Source organism: Grammomys surdaster, unplaced genomic scaffold, assembly GCF_004785775.1.
Source record: "Grammomys surdaster isolate TR1022 unplaced genomic scaffold, NIH_TR_1.0 338, whole genome shotgun sequence".
In the NCBI taxonomy this organism is placed as follows: Eukaryota; Metazoa; Chordata; class Mammalia; order Rodentia; family Muridae; genus Grammomys; species Grammomys surdaster.
The window spans coordinates 4058581-4081355 of NW_021604757.1; the positions used below are offsets into that span (position 1 = coordinate 4058581).

A 22775-nucleotide genomic window follows, 5' to 3' on the forward strand; every position below is an offset into this window, starting at 1 on the left:
ATGACTCAGGATTCAGTTTCTCCACAGGACAGGAGCAGACCGACTCTCTATTTTTCTTTTCTAAAGAGCGTTTGAAAGTAGAGAAAGTGTCCTGAGTCAACATTAACATCAACTGAGCGTGCAAATGGGGTTAACATTTTCCAGCTCATATGGAAGGCCTAAAATGGTTATCTCTCTTGATCTGGTGAGCTCAAGTTTGAGTCTCTGACATGAAGACATGATGTGGGGTTCAGGAATTCTCAGCGCTGGTTATTTTCACAAGATTATTTATTTACAAGGAACAGTTCCTTTAAGAGATGCATAAGCTCTCTTTTTGCTTCCATTTCTCTCGGCTATATGTCCAGTGTCTTCTACCATAGTATCATTATATGTTCTTTGATATTTTCATACATGCTCACAGGACATTTAGCTCACACCGTCAGGATTATTTGTGGTGAATGAGCAGTTTGGAAGCCACATGCATAGCTAGCTTTTGGAGAATGGATAAGTAAACTCCGACTATGTGCATACTGCGTTGCCCTTGAGCTCTTAGATACCATACATGGAGCCGACATGCAGCCAGCCTTTTCACCCCTGCTGTGTCATTCAGCTGTGAATTCAACCAACCTGGATTAAACATATTCAGAATAAAAACTGTGCTTGTATTTAACATGTGCATTTAGGTTCATCATTCCCTAAGATGTTCAGTATAACAACTGTTTAAAATACACTAGGTAATAGAAATAGTTTAGAAATGATCTAAAGTATGATCACATGTTGTTGACTGGCAGGGGTGTGTTCTGAGGAATGCATCTGTGTGAACATCATGGACTGTGCTTACCCAGACCTGGATAGTATAGCCTTCCATGCACCTGGGCTGTGTAGGGTATACTGTCATATATGTCTATATGACTGTGCACAGGAGTGTGTGTGTGTGCGGGTTGGATGCACACGTGCTTGTATTACTTTGGGATCCTGAGCATGCACAGATTTTCCTGGGATCAATCCATATGGATTCTGAGAAGATGTGAAAAGGTAGTGTCAATGATACATACTAGAAGACAAAGTTTTGAGAGAATGTCTTGCTAGGTAGCCCAGGCTGGCCTTAAACTCATAAATCTCTGTCTCATTCTCAGTACTGGAATTCCAGGTTTGTGTTGCCATACTTAGCTTAGCCTTTATGTAACTGTGTATGATAGAAAAGCCTATATGTAGACTTAGTGGTACTACATTTTAACAGGGACTGATAGATTGGGATCTAGTTTGTAAGAACAAACCTTAAGGATTCCTGAAGATATAGGTGAGGCATAGTATATGAAATACTAATTCTTACTAGTTACCAGGTCTCAAAGATTTTGGTCTCAGAAATATTCCAGGTCCTCCTTTGGGGATGTTTAGCTCACATTGACATGACCACTTATATAAGTAAGGTCACAGTCAGTGAGGAACACTTGAACTATGTCTGGTTGATTGCTTCAGACTTTGCCCATTTAAATTGACTGACGTGTCTATCCCCTCTTGCCTCTGCTTGGAGCTCACCTTTGTGCACAGAGTTGGGGAAATTCAGAAAATGCTATTGATCTCTGCTTTTGTATTAATGAGACTCGGCAGATTCTAGAGATTTCATGATTTCCACCAAAGCCTTTTTTTATTTTAGGCTTGTATATAGGCATCCACATGGCATTTTCTAAAATAGTGGTTTGTAATTATGTGAAATGCATGCATACATTTCCCCTTTATAGAATGAGAACATTACAGATAGAGTTCCATTTTTTTGACTGCCTCCCTTAGTCTCAGCCATCCCCCACTCCTTCCTCTTTGCCTCCCTGCTCCCCTGCTTCCCTGCCCCTTGGTCCCTGCCCCCTGCCCCTCTGCTCCCTGCCCCCTTCCCCTATGCTCTCTGCCCCCTGCTTCCCTGCCCCCTTGATCCCTGACCCCCTGATCTATGCCCTTCTGCTTCCTGCTCCCTTGCCCCCTGCTTCCTGTCCCCTGACCTCCTGCTCCCTGCCCCCTGCTCTATGCCCCTCTGCTTCCTGCACCTCATATTCCCTGCCCCCTGCCTCTCTGCTCCCTGCCCTCCCTGCTTCCTGCCCCCTGTTCCCTTGTCCCCTGCCTCCTGTTCCCCTGACCCCTGCTCCTTGCCCTCTTTCTTTGTGTCTCCTCCTCTCTTCCCTACTCCTCACATCTGATTTCTTCTCTCAGAGAGCCCTTATGGTAGTATTTCCGATGTTAGTTATCTGCAGTGAAGTTTCTCAGTATCATCTCTCCTATTTCTCAAACACTGAATAGTGTAAATTTGTTGCTTTTATAATGAATAAAGATTAAAAATTAGCTTCAGTGATGGAGATGCCCATTGCCCTGCTGAGGGGACATATGGTAAGGTCAGGCACAGACAAACGAATATAGTTGAATCAAGGACAGGCAGGGACAGGACTAGCCCTAGGGGACAGAGTTTTGGTAATTATAGGTACATGTTTGGTCTAAGGTAGAATACACACTGTGTAATTGACTAGTTTTGCTCTAACAGTGTCCACTGTCTCCTTCTTGCCAGACGTTAAAGTAGCAGACTGAGTTTGTATATGTATATGTGTGTATCGTGTGTGTGTGTATTTGTGGTGTGTGTAGTGTGTTCCATTTTTAGACCACTATAGTTCTAAATAGTTGTTTGGTGTTTGCTAGTTGTGTAATAGTACCATATACTATCTAGAGAGCCGAGGACTTAACAAGTGGTTCTTGGCCAACAGGTGTAGACCTCCTGAGCATACTTAGGGAAATGATTTGGGGCTTTAAGGGAAGTGCCATTTCCAGGTGGGCTGTAGAGTGGAGCTTATGAGGTTCCCAGGTGTGTGGAAGTGGGGCTGTTACTGGCTGGTAGCTGAGAACAGAAGCGATCTAAACTCAAAATTGAACTGGGTGTGTTGTCTCCTCATAGCGTGAGTATCAGGTGCTCATTCCCTTTTCCTCGGAGCCTCTGCTGTCCAGTTTTAGTGGGGAAGATGGAGTCCTTCTTTCCTGGGAACACTATGAGGATTTGGTGATGGGAATCAAATGTGCTGTGACTGGAACTTCTGGAGAGCGACTCCTGTCTGGCTGCCTGTTTTCCATTTTGTGCAGTATGGTTTTCCAGGCCTGCTTGATTTCACTCACTGTTGTGATACTGTTAGGTATCCTGACTCTCTGGATTTCTAACCCATTTTGTCGGCCTCTAGATTCAGAATAGTGAGAGTCATCCTCTGCGGCAGTTCCATTTCACCTCCTGGCCTGACCATGGTGTTCCTGACACCACCGACCTGCTCATCAACTTTCGGTACCTGGTCCGGGATTACATGAAGCAGATTCCCCCTGAGTCACCAATCCTGGTGCATTGCAGGTATGCGCAGTTGGAGGCGTGTGCATGTGTGACAACTTAAAATGTATATATTTATGAGCACCCTCCACCAAAGCAATGCCCAAGAGGAAATTCAATAGGCAGTTAGAAATTCAAGAGGGGAGTATGGCCTTAGTTCCTGAGCCATGAGACTGTGGAAAGGGATTGGCAAGCTATATAGCTCATGGGCCAGATAGGGTCTGCTTTAAATATAAAACCTCACTGGAACCAAGCCACGCCCACTGGCTTACTCATTTGCATTGCTTATATATTGCATTAGCTCCATGTGCTTACCTGAGGCTATTTGCCATCTGGTCATTTACAGAGGGTGTGCCCATACCCACAATAGAACAGGAAGAATTTAGCATTAAAGACAAAAGAATTAATTAGAGCAGAGGCCTCATAAAAAGATGCAGCTTTGTGTCCTAGGCTACAGGACCCTTTGAGTGGCATGGAGTGTAAGAAGGTTAGCAAGATGTTTAGTGAGTGCCCCGACTGGCATGAAGCTGCAGTTAAGGAGCAATGTGCTTGCCTTAGAGAGTGGTAGTGCAGATGTGGGTAGCAACGGGGGGAGGGACTGGGAGATCTGTGGAGAGGCAGCTGACGGTGATGTGCTCATTTCTGTCTTCTAGTGCTGGGGTTGGAAGGACGGGCACTTTCATTGCGATCGATCGCCTGATCTATCAGATAGAGAATGAGAACACTGTGGATGTGTACGGTATTGTCTATGATCTTCGGATGCACAGGCCCCTGATGGTGCAAACAGAGGTGAGGCCAAATCTGTGTCTGACACTTCACCTTCCCATCTGTCAGTAACAGGTCACGTGGCATCACATGCTGGACTCTTCTACAGCCTTCTTGCTCTTGACTGTGAATTTCAGCTGTAATTAAATTACCTGATGCACCAGTACCAATAGGATCACACATGTAGATAGTGTCAGGAGTACTTATCTTACTGCATCTGATTTTTAAGCAGTCTTCTTTAAAATAAAGAGATTATTTTTTATTTCGTGCATGTGAGTGTTTTGCCTGCATGTATATCTTTGTAGTACATGCAAAGACATGTACTACAGTGCCCATAGAGGCCAGAAGAAGACATTGAATCCCCTGGAAACGGAGTTACAGGTAGTTGTGAGCTACCATGCAGAAGTGGGAATCACGCCCAGGTTCTCTGTAAGACCTCTACAGTGATCGTAACTGCTGAGCCATCTTTCTAGCCTTCAGATTAATCTTTTTAAGACTCTTGGCTTGGTTTCCAGATTTTAAATTTATAAAATTAGGTTTTATAGTTAATAAATGTATTGTTTATTAAAAACTTATAGGTAGTTTGGTCTTCGTTTCTGAGAAGATCTGACCATGTTTAAGCTAACAGAACAGACTTATCAAACTTTAATGGTAGGAAACAGTACATTGCCACTGAAGCAGAAATGCAGCAACTTATACGTACCCAACCTTACAGATGTTAAAGGACACTGGTTGTCAGAGCTCCTCAGGATGACTGAGCAGAAAATGTGTGCTCAGTATGTACTGTAATGTGTGTAAAGCTGTTGGATTTGCCCTTCCTGAAGTGTCCCTTGTAAGCTTTGAATCTGAGGCATGTTCTTATCAGAGTGTGTCAGGAAGTGGCTTCCAGGGGTGGATATTCCCAGACCAAGATGAGAGCAGAATATTCATCTTGTCTCAAGCTGTTACTCTGTACCAATTTAGAAACTTATGACTATGTGCTGTATCTGAGTCTAGCAGGGTGTGTTAGAGGTCTGGGTACATTGTGTGCTTTTGGGTGAGATGCATGATTGTGGGAGGAAGTGAAAAGTTGCTTCTGTGTTAGATTTTCATTTTTCTGCTACAGTTTTATAGAGTGAGAAGAACAGAAATCTCATTATCTGTCTGTGAATTCTTCCCTCATCTCTGCATGTGTCTGTTTGTCTGTGTGTGTGTGTGTGTGTGTGTGTGTGTGTGTGTGAGGGGGGGGGTTGCTTTTTCACTTTATTCAGTGATGCTGGTTCTCACAGTCAAACACAGAGCTTGAAAACATGGCTAGTCTAGCTACCTGGTTTGATCTGAAGTCACCCCCTTCTGAGGCCACACCCACTCAGCATTTCCATGGTTTGTGGATCTGCTGTTTAGTCCTGCTGCTCTGTGGCAAATGCTTTAACTGCTGATCCACTTCTCCAGCCTCCTGATCACTTTTTCATATTTCAGAAATAATACATTAAAAATTAACACTATAGAACTGCACAGAATGTATTTTTATCCTTTTATTTCTCTAACCCTACTCTCTAGATTCTAGGACCTACAGGAAGGCCTTAGTTACCTTTAGCTTATGTAGTGGCTTGGTCCCCGCACCTCCCCAGGCTGATGTGTTTAAACATTTGGTCACCAAACAGTGGCGTTGCTTTGAAAGGTCTTGGAACCTTCAAGGAGCAGAGCCTTGCTGGAGGAAGTGGATCACTACAGGTGGGCCTTAAGGTTTAATGCCTGGGTTCCACTTCCTGTCTGCCCTCTGCTTCCTCTCTGTAGATGCAGTATGACCAGCTGTCCAAGGCTCCTGCCACCATCCCTTTTCAGCTTTATCTTTTCTGCAGTGAGTCAAAAGAAGTTCCTTTTTGTCTTGTCAGGTTTGGTCACAGCAGCAAGAGATGGAACTGGCCCAGCAGGTGGCGCTATAGAACTCTTTGAATATACGCATGCGTACATCTGTGGACTAGTTTGAAAAGATTTGATGTGCTTGTTTATGAGGTTTTCTTTTATGGCACCTAGTCTTTTTTTTTTTTTTCTGCATCAGCACATGCTTCCTTTATTTAATCAGAGACTTTCAGATTCTAATACACTTGTATTAATTACTTTTTTGAAAAAACAGTTGTGCGGAAGTTTATTTTGCTTCATGGTTTGGGGTACAGTCTGTCACGCTGTGCCAGTGTCTCTAACTGTGGCAGCCCCAGGACGACACTGGTCACGTTCTGCCTGTAGTTAGGCAAGAGAGGGATGACTGTTGGTGCTCAACCCCCTTCCCTTCTCACTTGCTGCAAACCTTAGCCCCACGTTTGGGATGTGTCATCCCTCGGCAGGTGACCCTCTCCTGAAATGACCTCCTACTCACCCAGAAGAGTGTCTCCTAGGTGATTCTCAATTTCATCCAGCTGACAATTAAGATTAGTCATCACGCTTCCCTAAAGAGTGGTCCCCACTCAGGTCCACCTGATATCCTTTAACCCTTTTCCTCTTTAGAGACTTTTTCCAGTTTACTCTCACTCCACACGATTCCTTAATGTTTACTCTTTCACCGAATCTATGCTTTATTTTTTCTGCATCTTCATCTCACCCTTTCCAGGTTTCCTATGTTTCCTTGATACGAAAAAGTGAGGGTGCCTCCTCTGGTTAAGCATCACTGATAAAGAAAGCTGTGTTATGTGGTTTTGAATTTCATTAGGACACTCTTAGATCATGGATGTGTTAATTTGGACATGTTTGCTGTGGGACAGATGGGGTTTTGGGGATGATGTCATGGCGATCATTTGTTTAAAAATCATCTTGTGTTCTTACTCCTGCGGCTGGGGCTTATTCTTCTCTCTCATTTCCTTTCCTACCAGGACCAGTATGTTTTCCTCAATCAGTGTGTTTTGGATATTATCAGAGCCCAGAAAGACTCAAAAGTTGATCTCATCTATCAGAACACAACCGCGATGACAATCTATGAAAACCTCGAGCCAGTGAGCGTGTTTGGAAAGACTAATGGTTACATCGCCTAGTTCCAAAGCAAAGCCTTTCTGAAGCTAACCAGACCATCACACCCACAGCGAGGGAGAGCGCCCTGACGGGGACATGTTTTATATGTCTCATTTCTCAGTTCTTTGTTCTGTTCTGTTAGAACTACTTGGAGGACATGGGGCTGTGCACGGAAAATGTGGCCAATAGGCAGTTTGGGCTGTTAGGGGCTGTGGATGGATGGTGTGTAAATCAGCGGCATTCCTGATTACCAATGGGATGGGTTCGCTTTTTGTTTTTTCCTTGAGAATTGTGGAAAACCAGGAGAAGTGAGCTGTTTTTGTTTTTCAAACAAGTTTGTTCTCCTCTCTTTCTCCCCCTCTCTCCTCTTTCTCTTCCTCCCCTACCTCTCTCTCTCTCTTTTTAAGACTTTTATATGATTCACATGCTAAAGCCAGGATTATGTTGGGTTGAATATATTTTAAGTATCAGAGGTCTATTTTTACCTACTGTATCTTGGAATCTAGCCGATGGAAATGCATGACTGTGGGTGTTTCTCATGCATGGAGGGGCACATGGCGCCTCTTCTGTGTGGGTTTCTATTTGAACATGTGCCTTTTCTGAATTATGCTTCCACAGGCAAAACTCAGTAGATATCTCTATTTTTATATTGAATCTCAGAATTGGAATATACAGAATATTTAAGCAGTAGCTTAGTATCAGAGGTTTGCCTCCTCAGTCACATTCCTGTTCCCATTCAATTAGAGGAGGCTTCTCTGCGGCCCACCCTTGACACACATTTGTGCTCCACGGTCCTTTTTCCTTTCTTTCTTATCCCTTCTCAGTTTTCACCAAAGACTTCTGTTGGTGAGATTTTCATCCCATTGGTTGGGTGAGAATAGAAATTTAAACTATCACCATGAGACTCTCTGTGGTGGGGTTGGGGAGGAACAGAGGAATCAACATACCATGGTGTGCACCCCTTCTCATCCCGTCTCCTCCATTCTCTCATTTCTGTTTTTGGTAAGAAGGATTATTTAAAGGTGCAATATGTGACGTAGTGGTTCATGATGCTCTGGGTTCTTAGTAATGTTTTACTCAGGTTGTCATTTTATGTGTGTTTGTGTGTGTGTGTGTGTGTGTGTGTGTGTGTGTGTATGTGTGTATGTTTTATAGCGTGGTGATCTGTGAACATTTCAGTGTGAACTCAGATTAACCCCCTTTCCCCCCGAAGTCCACTGGCTTTAGTCTATCTGCAGTGACACACATCAATATCTACTGTATATATAAATACTAAACTCTTACACCAGTCATTCCTATGAATAGAGGTGTACAAAGTTTGATTTGTATCAAAGATGTAATTATTATTTTTAAAACCTCTTTTCACTACACTGCTGCTGTAATTACTTTGAATTTTTAAAGAAAATGTAGGGTTTTTTTTTTGGCTTCAGGTGTGTATTCACCAAGAATTTCAGAATTTATGTGGTTTTATTTTATTGGTACATAATCTGTAAACTTCTCAAGGCATTAACATGACAAGATTTGTGTCTTTTATTTTATCTTGTGGCTCAGGTTATATTTGAAGAAGTTTCAAGTTTATTTTCTAGTAGGCAATGAAGTATATATAAGGTCTTATGAAGGAATCGCCAAGCCGCTGGAGTCCTGTGGCTGTTTCCACAGTAACACATCCTGCTGTATGTTTGGGACTATGGTATCGTGTTGGAGATGAGTTCGGGGTCTTCTGTGAGGACTGTGGGCCCTGGGGTAACCTGTCTTCTGATGTTCTGCACTCTGTTCCTCGCGTCACCAGCACTTTGATGGCTGACTGGACCTGATCATGAGTATTTTGTAGGGTTAGAGAGGGTGAAGCTTGATGTACTGAAAGCCCTGCTGTGACTCAGCCCTGTAGTGCTGTCCCTGCTGTGACTCAGCCCTGTAGTGCTGTCCCTGCTGTGACTCAGCCCTGTAGTGCTGTCCCTGCTGTAATTCAGCCCTGTAGTGCTGTGTTTTGTACCCCATTTTCCTTTGTGGTACTGAAAGGATTGAAAGAAGAGATCATGACACTGTCATGCTTTGGGGGAGAATTTTACTTCTCACATGGAAACTGCACTTTTTTGCTAAATCCTTTGCATTTTGATGTTCATTTAGTGTCCAGCCCTACAGAGAATGGGCTGGCCAGGGTAGGTTGGGCCCCTTGACTCAACTTCACTGGGGAACTTGACGCTGCAGTCGTGAATCAGGGAAGCCATGCTGTCTCCAGGTATGGAGTGGAGCTGAACGTGGGCTCATTATTTCCAAATTCTCTGTCTGGTCTGCCCACTAGGATGTGCTGACTTTGGGGTGCTATACAGACAGGCCTGTACTGGCAGTAGTTCTGTGCATACACCTCCTCAGTTTGTTCGGAGCCATTGTAGTGGGTGGTGAGGGATCCATTCCATGCAGCACCTATGCCCTGCCTCGACTACCATGGAAAGTATGAGGAAAGGACTTGCTCCTAAAATAGTCCTGTAGAAGATTAGAGTCCCTCAAAAAAAAAAAAAATCAAAGCAACATAATCATAAACACACTGTATAAAATTACAAAACACAGAAACCTTCTCCACTTCTGCCTGTATGGGTCTGGAAAGTCTTTAGGCATCAATCTCAGCAAGCCATTCCCAGTCCCAGGAGGAAGGCTAGTGACAGAGGTCTGGCGTCCCAAATGGGCAGGTCACAAGAAGCTTACCACACCATTTCTACATCTGGAGGTGGACTGTGTGGTGGAGTTTGCATAGCACAGCCATTGGAGAAGGAAGATTAATGACAGAGGCTAGGGTTGGGCAGAGGCGTGGGGGAGGTCCTTCTCACCGTTTGCCCCAGCCCTCAGTGCAACTGTGAACAAAAGTGAGGAGTCTGGTGACATTGGAACGATGGAGCTCCCTGCTCAGATACGATGACAGCACCCGGAAAAGCAGCCAGTGTGGGACTTGCTGTCAGTGAAAGGGCTACAGACTGGTGGCCAACTGCTTTGGAGGACTTGGGCCATTGACTGATGTCTTCTAAGGAGAAAGGCTTTTCCACCAGAGCTGAATCTAGCAACGATTGGCACCGGTGGGACATTTAGTGTCTGTTCTCTGAGGCCACTTTGTGATCTCCAGCCAGACTTTGGCACAATGGACCTGCTGGCTTTGTGCTTTGTGAAGTTGGAGGCTTTGGGGAGTGGGGGTGGGGAGGAGGTGGGGGAAGGGTCAACTATGCAGCTGGTTCATTCATAATTGTTTTCTGGGATGGAGAAGCCCAGTTTTTGTTTTATTTCTTTTGTTTTTGTTTTTGTTTTTGCAATGCCTGATTGTGCTTGTTGAGCTAAACAAGCCTGGTGACTGAAGTTGATTCACCTCAAAACAAAGTTGGAATTCTGCATTTTTCAGATTGCTGCATAGCAACTGTGTGTTTAACAACTGTAGCTTTTTCTCCCTGGGGCACAGACTAGAAGTGTTGATGTGGACTCTAAACTGTACTTTTCTTGTAACTATTTTGGAATGATGCACATTTCTAATGTCTGTTATACTTGTACAGAGTATTGCTGTTGGTTGCTTTTTTTTTTTAAAGGAAAAAATGGCCTGAAAAACTTTTTTAAAGACTTACAAATACCAAATATAAAATATGTCAATACATTATGTCTTTGATTGATTTTTCCTTTTTCCCCTCCCTCCCTCCCTCCCTCCCTCCCTCCCTCCCTCCCTCCCTCCCTCCCTTCCTCTTCCCTCCCTCCCTCTCTCCTTCCTTCCCTCCTTCCTTTCTTTTTGTCCCCTCCTTCCTTATTTTATGTTTATACTATTTATTCTGTACTTCATTGGTTTGTTATATTCGACCAGGGAATCCCTAACAAGATCATATTTTCTCTGAAATTTTCCACATTGTTTATTGTTAATGTTTCAGATACCACAGACTAAGTGGTTTAAGCCAAAATAATTATATTTTTATAATCTGGAAGCTGGACATCTATGATCAAGGGGTGGTAGGGTCTTCATCCTAGAATGGCTTTCTTCCTGTATACATATGGCCTTTCCTTTATACAGGTCTGAGGAGACTAGTGATACTGGTTATGGCCTTATTTTTGGCATCTCATTTTACCTTCTTTACTACTGAGATCCCTTCACCAAGTAGAGTCATGTTCTGAGGTACGAATAGTTTATACTTCAAGACGTGGCTGCGTGAGCGCGTGGGGCTAACTTTGTGGTTCTCGGTTTGGTAGAGAGATGAGCTCACCTTAGGAAGTCCCCAGAATTTTTAGTGGGTCTTCTGTTGAGGTTTCTAGGGAATCTTAAAATTTTTAGGATACTGTGACAATTTGAAGGTTCTCAACCTTCCTAATGCTGCAACCCCTTAATGCAATTCCTCATGCTGTGGTGACCCCCCAAACATAAAATTAGTTTTGCTGCTACTTCATAACTTTAATCTTGCTACTGTGTTTTCTGATGGTCTCAGGTGAACCCCATGAAAGGGTCATTTGACCCCTCCTAGGGGGCCATGATCCATAGATTGAGAACCACTGTGATAATACTTTAATTTTGTCTTTTGTGTCCCCTGATACAAAATGGTTTTTAGGGTTGAGATAGGGCCTCATGTAATCCAGGCTTCTAATCCTCTTGCCTCTACTTTCTGGGTTTTGGAAATAAGCATGTGCTGTCATTCCCAGCACCTTTTTTTGAGTCATTTAACGGGAAATAAAATTTCTATGCAATTTCTTTTAGTATGTCCAAGTTGACTGACTCAAGGGCCATTTTTGTTTATCAGTGTTCTGATTAGGCAAAAGCACAAACCAGAGACAGCTGATAATGTAGTTACTCCAAACAGGTCTGTTCTCTGATGGCCAAAAGTATTTTCTTTTTGATGTACTGGATGTACTGGTACAAGAGTACACCAGTCCAGATGTGGAGCAGTCAGGGCTTTTCTAACCTTTTCTTTGCAGTCAGTACTAGGTGGCAGAGAGCTGTAGTTTGTCATGAGAGAGAGGAGCACAGACATGTTTCAAGATTTGGGTCTGCTCAGAAAGGCATGGATTGACATCCTGCTAAAGCCAAACAAGTTTATGCTCAAGCTCCTGATTGGGAGCCCTCCCCCATGGGTTTGGCCCCTGATACATCAGGTCATCGCATACATCTACTCTCCTGCCTCTGACCCTGGTACTTGCCTGAGGGTAATTTTTGTGTATTAGTTACATTTTTCCGTGTCATGGCAAAAGTATCCAACGAGAAGCAACTTAAACAGAGGAACAGGTCCTTTTAGGGCTGGATTTATATCTCTGAGGCCTCTTGGAAAACAGGAGATCTAGACTTTTATGGTAGCTGTCAACCAGGAAAATTCCTGAAGTTAACATGTAAACTGTCCTGCTGAAGGCCACAGTTTTAGATGTTGCCACTAGGTGGTGCCAGAGCACTGGGATGAAGAAGCAATAGGCCTGTGTAAGGCAAAAGAGGACCCAGAAAAGGAAACTTGTTCACATATCTGAGAAACCGGAGAGTCAACAAGCCAAGGAAATGCCTTTGCTGGCATTTGATAGCGTTTCCAATCTCATGAATATATTACATAATATATTCATGGCAAAAAAATATCGAAAGGGAAAACAAAAAAATATCTTACAACACTGATTTTATTATAGTATTCATTCACACCCCAAGAGTCCACTACCATACGTTGACAAAATTATTTGTGACCTACAGAATGGTGATGGTGTCTCAAGTCTGGGATCAGGTCATAAAACTGCAGCCTAGAGGGCCTGGGTCTGTGGTTGTACAGCAGCTGGCATCTGTTGATGTCTATGACTTGTGTTACCACCAAAGACGGTGTAGATGTCCATGGTCTAGGATGCCTCCAAGAGCCTTGCGTGGGTCTGTGGTTCTATTACAGCCAGGGGCATGTTTATAGTCTGTGCCATTGCCAGAAACTGTGTGGAGGCCTTGATCCGTGTTCCTGCTCACTGTGAAGAGCAAGGAGGCTACATTTGCTGTGCTATTGATCACTGCAGACACATAGTTGAGAGGGAGGGACATGGAAGGCTTCTGTGACAACCCCTACCTCCCACAGTGCCTCCCCCTGCCCCTCTTCGTATACCCCAGAGTAACAGCCCAGACAGGAAGCCATAGAAGAGAACTCTTAAAAGGTATGATGGGGTTGCTGAGGTGTAGCTCTCAGTAATTGATGGCTGCAGCAGGGAGGACTCACTCAGTTCTGGGTAAGGGGCAGGCCGCGGAGAGTTTGACCAGGCTCCAGTGAGTATATGGATAACACAAATTGGACTTATTTTTGTTATTTTTCTATTTCATTTAAAATTTTTATTATTTTTATTTTTTTTTTTGGGGGGTGGTCACAAGGGTGTGAAGGTGGACATGCAAGGACTGCAGAGTGACTTTGATGAGGTGCATGACATGACATTCTCAGAACATCAATGGAAACGTTATGTGAAACAAAACAAAACCAATCAGCCAAAGGAAAAAAAAAACATTCAGGGGATTCCCCCAACCTCAATTTGTTGTTTATGTCCTGAGCAACCCTAGGAAAGGCCGTGTGGCGGACCTGAGTCTCCTCCCTCAGCTACATAGTGACTATTACAAGTGGTTTTCCAGCTCCTTGTGTTTGGATGCCAGAAGCAGGGGACTCTATGGTGACCATGGCCTCATCTAGGACCTTCTCAGAGGACCATTGACCCAGGTTCTCCTGATGTATCTGAAAGGCTGTTGCTGTTTCAAACAGCTGTGTTTGGAATCATTTGTTACACAGCTGCTCTGATAGAATACCTGGACAAAAGCAACCCAAGGGAGAAAGGTTTCTTTCTTTCTTTGCTCACAGTTCCAGGGTACAGTCCATCTTATCAGGGAAATAAGAGATAGGAACTTGAGGGAGCTGGACTCGTCATATCCATAGTCAAAAGCAGAAAGGAATGAATTAATGTATGCATGCTAGTGTTCAGCCTGCATTCCTTCACAGACCACCAAATTCCTTGCCTAGGGAATGGCACCACCCACATTGGGTGGGCCTTCCTGCTTCAGTTAACATAATCTCCTGTGAACATGCCCAGAGACCATCTCCAGGTGTTGTTAAACTGATAACACTAACTATTCCATACAGCAAGAGATGTATAAGGTAAGATAATAAAGACCACCAGCCAGGGTGGGGAAACTGCAGTATGGTTAATAATTTGATTTAAATATTTTCAAAAGCTTCTAATGGCTTCATTCTCTGTCTCCTCCACCTTCTCTTCTTATTACATACTCAGTTTTTCCTTGAAAAGCTGAAGTAATAGTCACACCTCTTTTGAAGATTATCATACATTTTGAATAAAATTTCTACTGAAGCAAGATAAAGACAGAAATATGCACCATTACAGATTGGTATACACACACACACACACACACACAAATTAAACAGAAAACAAAACCAGGAAGTATTCTGTAAATATAAATTGCTTTGTTTGAGGAATCTACTCAATATCACAAACACAGTGGGTTTGAAGAGCTTTTGAGGAAACAGGAACACCATGTTCATACTGTCCAGCCTTTAGGAAAGTACAAACAGCAGTTTTTAGATTTGACAAATTATGAGTTAGTTTTAGCAACAAAATGGAAAAATTTGACTAGTTGTGTTTTGACCTGAAAACTCAAAAATATTTCATGTAGGTGGTAATACATGGTTCAGATTAATCATGTCTTGGACAGAATGAGTAAATATGTCTGAGCTGATTAAACAGGTGTGCTCTCTTATGATTTCTGTTGCATTTTGATGGCCATGGCACAGCATATAGTGTAGGTTGCCGCTTCCTGATTGAGAACCATAGACATGAGTTCCTCACTCCAGCTGGCACTGCTTACTATTGACCAGCCGGACAGAGGTGTGTGAGGTAATGTGTGGGGAACAATGGGCCCGCGCGTGGCCTTGAATCTCGTTGGGCTGTTGTGATTCCCACAGATCCAAAGAGACTGGAGCATGGGAATCTCATCTGAGTTTACTCCGCGCATGGCACCGGGCGGGCGCTGCATTGTGAGAAGCCACCATTGCCCCACCCGGTGTGGGAAGTTCTCAGTCTGAAGGTCCGCTGGGGGAGCAGGGCTCTCAAGTGGGGATCTCCAGGCCAGGGGGTGGCCTGGGACTGACTGGCCTCCATTCTGGGGCTCCCAGATGATACTGGGAGGGGTGGCAGAACGGAGGCGAGGGGCGTGCAGGTGTGACTGGCCTGCATGCTGAGAGAAGTGAGGGAGGGAGAGGGAGAGCTCTGGACCGCGCTCCGCAGAAAAGGGATTCTTTGGTTACTCGCTTGGCTAACTTGATGAGGCGAGCCTCCACGATGGAACTCCACGGCAGGCCCCAAAAGACATGCGAAAGTCCATAGTTCCATAAGCTTTATTTTCATAGCAGGATGTAGACGGTCTGGCATACCCCCACTTAGGTCAGGGGGAACCTGACTAAAATAGGGAGGGGGGAGGGAGGAGGGTCTGGGAAAGAATACTTAATTAGCTATGCCCTCTGGCCTTTAGGTATCTCATTAATATGGAACTCTCTCGAGGCTGAGGCCTGTAGTCATGCCCTCTACATGTGGAGGGGCTGGTAGGAGCATTGCCCTACGTGACTGAATGGCATAGATCAAATGGTGGTCTTAGACCACGTATTAGGACCCTGGGTTCTGGGGGCATGGCTGAACACCTGCCTTTGTCCCTAATTTGTCTCATCAGGGGTTTGAGACCTGTGCTCACCCAAGAACCAAGCTATCCATACACGGTCCCACAGTAATGCCCCGAGAAACCTTTGCCATCTGAAATTATTGGAATTATTATTAAATTATTACCATTAACTTCTTAGCCTCACTATATATAGAGGCATAAAGTTAAAATCTGTCACATTCTCAAGTTAACCAGATTAGCTGCCAAATAATGAGGTCCTGAATGAGACCTGTGTTTCCATTTCCTAATTTGGACTTGTTAGGCCAGAGGTTTGGGGACAAAGGGAAGATGTCCTGGGCCAAGAGGTCCTGTCTTTCTCTTCTGGCCAGGAGCCAGTGCAAAAGCCCACACAAAGCACTGGACAAAGCCAGCTCCTAGTTCTGGATCCCAAAGTGACCACTGGACCTAAGACCCATCTACAGGACCCTAAACCCACCGAATAAGGCTATAACCATCAGTTCACCATCACTTCATAACTCCCCCGACTACTCTTTAAGAAGTCCCTACCCCAGCCCAGCCTTATGACTTCACTGATCCCCTCCTGTGAAGTCAGTGAACCCTCTGAGAGTTGCCCCATAAACCTGCCTTTTTACTATAAATTTGACTCAGTTTGATGTATCATGTCGGTGGAGAAGCCATTCAGGATCTACACCAGTGCTGTTGCTTTGTTGCTTGTCATTAAAACAAACGTGTGTGGCTGTAATCACAAGCAGTGTGATTCCTTATAACCTTCCCTTTTATCCTTAGAGAAGTTTTCGAGGAGGAAAGGTTATCATTGATGAGTTTTTCATAGATGAATCTTCCATCCAGTGGGTAAAAGGTTCTTTTAAAATTTCCTAACAAATAATTGAGCTAGTGACATTTAGTTAAACAAGAAAAACTGGTCTGAGAAGAGGCTGGAGGGGTTCGGTCTGTTGCTGTGTGTGTGCAGGGCTAAATACTGGCCCTGGTTGTCCTCAAAGATGAGGAGAATCTCACGTAGACCCAGGTGATGCTATGGAACCTTGCCCCTAAGTTATTCCTGATTGGTGAATAAAGATGCCCACAGTCTATAGCTGGGCAGAAGAGAGATAGGTGGAGTTGTGGTTCCTGAGCTTGGGGTCTGAGGCAGGAGACCATGGTGAAGGAGGGGAGAAAAAGTAGAGAGAGGAGAAGATGCCTTGGGGTTTGGGACAGTGGACCACGACAGGAAACTTGGTAAGATTGAGTGGATTGGAAGCCCCAGAACCTCTGAGAGGGAATCTCTGAGAAGATGGTAGGAGCCTCACCTGCTTCTGACCAGGTCCCTGTCACGTGGCCACACTCCCTATATGTGGTCACATAGATCAGAACAGAGTTCTCTATGCTAATGAGGTATCTAGAGGCCCTGAGAGTTAGCCAATAAGTTTCCCTCCCCAGACATTTCTTCCTGCAAAAGATATTTAATCTCTGGTCCACGCTGAGGAGGTGGTATGTACCCATTTTCTACGGAAAAATCAATAAACATTTTGGAACCAAGGACTGTCTCTTTCATCAAGAATCCATGAGGAGCATGGAGGAAGCCTTGTCTACAGAGCAGAGCAGTCTAAGTCTCCTGCACAAGGCCCAGGGCTCATCCTCAGCCTGCTGGCATCCTTCATTCTTGGCTCCTCTGTGACTTCCAGTGGTGTCTGGATGTCCAAGAGTCTGATAACCTTTGGCTCCAGCCTCCTCACAGGCCTGCAGACCCTACTCCATTCCCAACTCCCCACAACCTAGCAGCATCTGGATGTCCAGGAAATTGGGAGCCCCCAAACCAGGGCTCCTCATTGCAGGCCCGTGGACCCCTGACCCTCCATTCCTATTTCTCTGCATGGTTTCCAGCAGTGACTGGATGGTTGGCAGTCAGGGAACTCCAGCTTGGGCCTCCCACACCCAAGGCTCCATTCTCCTGCTCCCTGAGTGGTGAAGTATCTGCACTTCCTGCAACCCCATCACCTGACAGCAGGCATAGGGTAGATGCACTCTAGCATCTCCATGTTTTGTCTGCCTGGTGCTGTTCCCATACACCAGCAGTGGAGTGAAATGCAAAACCACAATGGGTAGGTAGATCATGAAAACATGGCCATGAGGGCTGGTCAATTGGAGTTAAGAGTGACCCAGATGGAACATAGCAAGTTATAACTCGGGGTTATTGATAGGGAAGGAGATACTAATAGCTTAGAGGGTAGATATGTGCCCAGCTCTAGTGCTTTAAAGGCTTATTATACATATAAAGGTTTTGTGTCTTTTATCTGGGAAGCATGGCAGAGTACAGGCAGACATGGTGCTGGAGGAGCCAAGAGTACTACATCTTGATCCAAAGATAGCCAGTAGGAGACTATTTTTTGCAGGCAGTCACAAGGAGACCTTCTTCTACATTGGGTGGAGCTTGAGCACTAGGAGCCCTCAAAACCCACCTACATAGTGACACTTCCTCTAAACAAGGCTATACCTATTCCAACAAGGCCACACCTCCTAACAGTGTCACAATGGGTGGGACAAATGGAAAAGACAGGTTGGTTTGGTAGCGAATAAGGATAGTGACCCACCACTCTAAGCCTCTGGAGAATACTTATTAGGAAAGAAGAAATGATTAGTTCACAATCTTCACAGCTAAATTTACCAGATGGTCAGTCTGTCTGGCTTCTTAAAGGGTTCTGTCCAGGATGACATTTTCATACATGTATATCATGTATTTTAATTGTACTACTTCTACTTTGCTCACTCTTCTTCCCTGTCTTGATGGTTCCCTTCCTCTTCACAAGTACTAACCTTCTACTTTCATGTTAGAGATTTCTATCCTTCATCCATCTATCTATCTATCTATCTATCTATCTATCTATCTATCTATCATCTATCCATCCATTCATCTGTCATCTGTTACCTATCTATGTATCTATCTATGTATCTATCTATGTATCTATCTATCTATCTATAGAATCTATCACTTATCTATTTTAAATATCTAGTCTGTATATGAAAGAAAACATGATACGTATCTTTATAAGTTTAGTTTATTTTACTTAACATGATGATCTATAGTTCTATTTTCCTAAAAATTACATCATTTTATTTATTTTGAAAATAATTTTCTTTCATTAAAATAAAAATTGTTTATATGCATGAGTATGTGCACATGAGTGCTGGTGCCTATAGTGGCCAATTATGTTTATAAAATGTACATATATGTATATATAATACATACACACATTCATTTTATGCCTGTAATACACACACATACACACACACACATACACACACGCAACAACAAAACAGTTAAAGAAAAAGAGGCCATGAACTTGAAAGAGAGACAAAGGTAGGTAGTACATGAGAAGGTTTGGAGGGAGGAAGAGAAGCATGGAATGATGTGTTTATTTATTCTAAGTTGCACATAGCCCAGGTTTATTGTGAACTCCTCAAGTAGCCCAGGATAGCCTTGAACTTGAGGGTTTTTTTTGCCACTAGCTGCCAAACATTGTTACAGGTATGGGTCATTATTCCTAGCATCATAATTTCATTTTTATGACAGAGTAAAGCTACATTGTGTATATATATTCCATTTCTTTAACCTTTTGCCTATTGATGGAGAGCATGGCTACTGTGAATAATGCTGTAATAAACAGGGTTGTTTACTCACAATTGTAAAGGAGACTGCTAAATTCAAGATTAAATGATAATTTCTTTATACAGGCAGAGACAGAAATCTGCATTTGGGTAAGTGTCTTTATTATGGGAAATCAATTTAGTACTCTTCTTGAGAATACAGATGTGGTCATTAGAGTTACCTATTTCACTTTTCTGAGGCAGAACCAAAGAAAAGTACCTCTCCTTGTATATGGAAAGCCTCTCCCTTCAAGGTGCTCAGGAAATGAAGGAGGTGGGATCCCCATTTTTTCCTTCAATATCTAATGGACTCCCAACTTTTGCTTTGAGACTTGAGTTAAGGAAAGCTACTTTAGTGGTTCAGAGAAGCATTGACCACAATCCAGCCTCTTAAAAGAACGTTGGTTGTTTCTCTAGGGATCCCTTAATTGAGGGAACAGATAGAGTTTCCATAGGACCTGTTTGTACTGTACATACAACTCTGAGGTCTATGGGAGGCTATGTGTAGAATATGGATCCAGGCACCCTGGATCATTGTGTTTTTTGGGTATTCCATAGCTGAACATGTTAAGATGAACAGGAGAACTATGACCTTGAAGCTCAAGTGTGAAGAGCAACTATGAAGTAACGGTGGTCCAGACCTGCAGCAGCATCATTGCAGCTGTAGAGCCATGCTCACCAGATCAAATGGGACCTACATAGCAATGAGCTACAACAAAGACTAGTTAGAATATTAGTTTTCTTTTAGAAATTTCATCACTTTTATCCACAGTCCAAGCAACATTGAGCTGCACGTTCAGGAAGAAGAGAACTGTGGGTGTTGGCATTATCTGTCACGTTGGCCAGAGCATTGGCTAAGTAGTTGGTTCAGTGTTTACATATAATAGAGACTCCGTAAATGACAGTACCCTACCTTTCATTTTGACTTGCTTGGATAAGAAGTAGAGAGGAGGCAAATAGCTTGTCTTTCTGTGTTGTCATGGTGACCCAGATCTTCTAAATGTATTGTTATGGACCTAATGGGGGCATTGGTAGACCATAATATGGTTCACACTATGGTTACAGATGGAGGTTGGAACTACACATTCTGGCTCATTAATGATTTGAACTTATAGTTTGTTTTCAATTTTTCTTTTGAGACAAGCCTGACACTGTAGCTCAGGCTGGTATGGAAGTGACTTACACATTTTGTAAGCCTGTGCTTCTGTTCTCTAATTGTGCCCTTTGTTCTCTAATTGTGCCTTTTGTTACAGATATGAAGCTCCTGGGAAGCTCAAGGAAGTAAAAGTTTTCAGCTTGAAGAGCCTCCAAGGCATTAATTTGTTTCTTTGAAAACTTTTCTTGACTCTTTACCTCAGCTCCTTGGGGTGTAATTAGTTGCTGAAGCCTGCTGCCTCCTCACAAAGCCTGGGCACAGGACCAGAAGCAGAAGATGGATGTCTGACCTCAGAGAACAGAGAACTAATTGGTACCTCGTCTCCTTGGAGACCACTGTATTGGCAGAGCACATCTTCTACTGAGTTCCGAGGCTGGTGTCTGGGTTGTGGAGGGCTGGTGGAAACAGCAAATACTTTTTCCACATATAGTAACATTACATGCATAATTCTACAACTTGCTTTTTTCTTCATAATAATGCATTTGAGACTTTTCCCAATGTCAATATGCAAAGACACATTCATTATTTGTATGTGTGTATCTTCAACTTTCCTTTGTTTTACTTAATAATTGTCATATTAATTATTTTTTATTTTTGAAAGTATAACATAATCACGTCATTTTCTCTTTCTCTTTCCTCCTTTCAAAGCCTCCCATATACCCTCCTTGATTTCCTTCAAAATTCTGTCCTCTATTTTTGTGAATATTCGTTACATACATTTATGTATATATATACATCTTAAATATAGCCTTCTTAGCCTATATAATGTTACTTATAAGTATGTTTTCAGAGCTGACCATTTGATATTGGATAACCAGTTGGTGTGCTCATCCTAGGAGAAGACTATTTCTCCCACTCTCAGCATTCTTTTTTTTTCTTTTTTTTAAAAATAATTTATTTTTTAAATTTTTTAAAATTTCTTTTTTTTGAACATGAAATGCTTTTTTATAGCATGTTTTACAAGGGGAGGGGGTAAGAGGGGCCAGGTGGTGGAAAAGTACAAAATCTTCTTGGCCTGTGCCTTGAAACATGTCATGGTCTATACGGTACACTGCCTTGAATTATGATCTACCTGCTGTCCTTCAGAAGATATGGTACACTGCTTGAGTTATGGTCTCCCTGCTATTCTTAAGAAGATATGGTACTCTGCTTTGAGTCTATCTGCAGTTGCCAAGCAGGATCTTGCAGTTGCCAAGCTTCAGGGGACCTTGTGCAGGTGGGAAAAGGTAGGGGGTGAGGGTAAGGGCGAGGATCCTGGCTTCTGGCCCATCTGGATTAGAACTTCTAACAGCAGGCATCACGGGTGATTCATTTTTACCTGGAAAGAAAAAAGAAGGGGATTCTCAGGGAGATTTCTCTTCCCTGGATGTAAATTGTTATTCATCGTATTTATGGTTGGGCCTGGCTTTGTGAGGGTATCTATTTTTTTCATTAATATTTGTGGTAGCCAGTTAGCTGTGCCTTCTGTGGTATTGGACAGGCATATCAGTCCTCGGCTCCATAAGGGAACTGGGTCTGGGGCATTCCCTTTACGGGTATGAGGGTCCTTCCCCATATCTGTGGCAAAGTTTTGTTGGTCTTGGTGGTGCCCGAGGTCACCAACATGGTCAGCAAGAGATTTGCCATGAGCTTTCAGCTTTAGAGAGAGAAAAGTGAACAAGGCATGATGGAGAATATTTCAGGGGGACTCCTTCTGAGGGGGTACCATTCCCCCTCTTTTGTTTTTAAAGCCAATTTTTCAGAGTTCTTGTAAAATCAGGGCAGAAGCGCCAACAGTTGCTCCTTCCACACTCAGAGAGTCATGAAGACCTTATTTAAGGATATATAAATCTATATTAATAATCTTTTGTCAAAGGACTTTTATAGCACCACTGACAATTAATCAGACTATATGATATATCGATTAGAAATAGCTTTTTCTACTTTTTGTGAGATTACCTCTCTTTTGTCAATTAACTGTTGAGGAAGTTAGGGTTTACCTCTCTCTTGAGAATATTGAACAGAGATTTAAATTCTTTTGTGGAGAGCTTAAAATAGGATCTTAGCCAATTTGCAACTCCTAGAAACTTTTGAAATTAATTTAAAATAAGTAAACTCCTTTTTTTAAAAAAATCCTTTATCTGTGTGGGTTTTTTATTGGATATTATACGTATTTACCTTTCAATGTTATCTCCTTTCTCATTCTCCCCCAGAATCCCTTATCCCATACCCCCTCCTCCTAATTTTTGTGATGGTGTGCTCCAAACATCCTCCCAGTCCCATCTCCCTGCTCT

General features: G+C 43.2%; 1 protein-coding gene across 1 annotated transcript in view; it reads left to right on the forward strand.

Annotated features, from left to right (window-relative positions):
- Positions 1 to 9609, forward strand: part of Ptprj (protein tyrosine phosphatase receptor type J) — a 51118-nt gene extending 41509 nt beyond the window's left edge. The window contains exons 23-25 of the mRNA XM_028778570.1: positions 3189 to 3349; positions 3979 to 4114; positions 6937 to 9609. Coding sequence (XP_028634403.1) covers positions 3189 to 3349; positions 3979 to 4114; positions 6937 to 7095 — 456 coding nt within the window. The 3' untranslated portion in view covers positions 7096 to 9609. The remainder of the gene's footprint in view (positions 1 to 3188; positions 3350 to 3978; positions 4115 to 6936) is intronic.
- The last annotated feature ends 13166 nt before the right edge of the window (positions 9610 to 22775 follow it).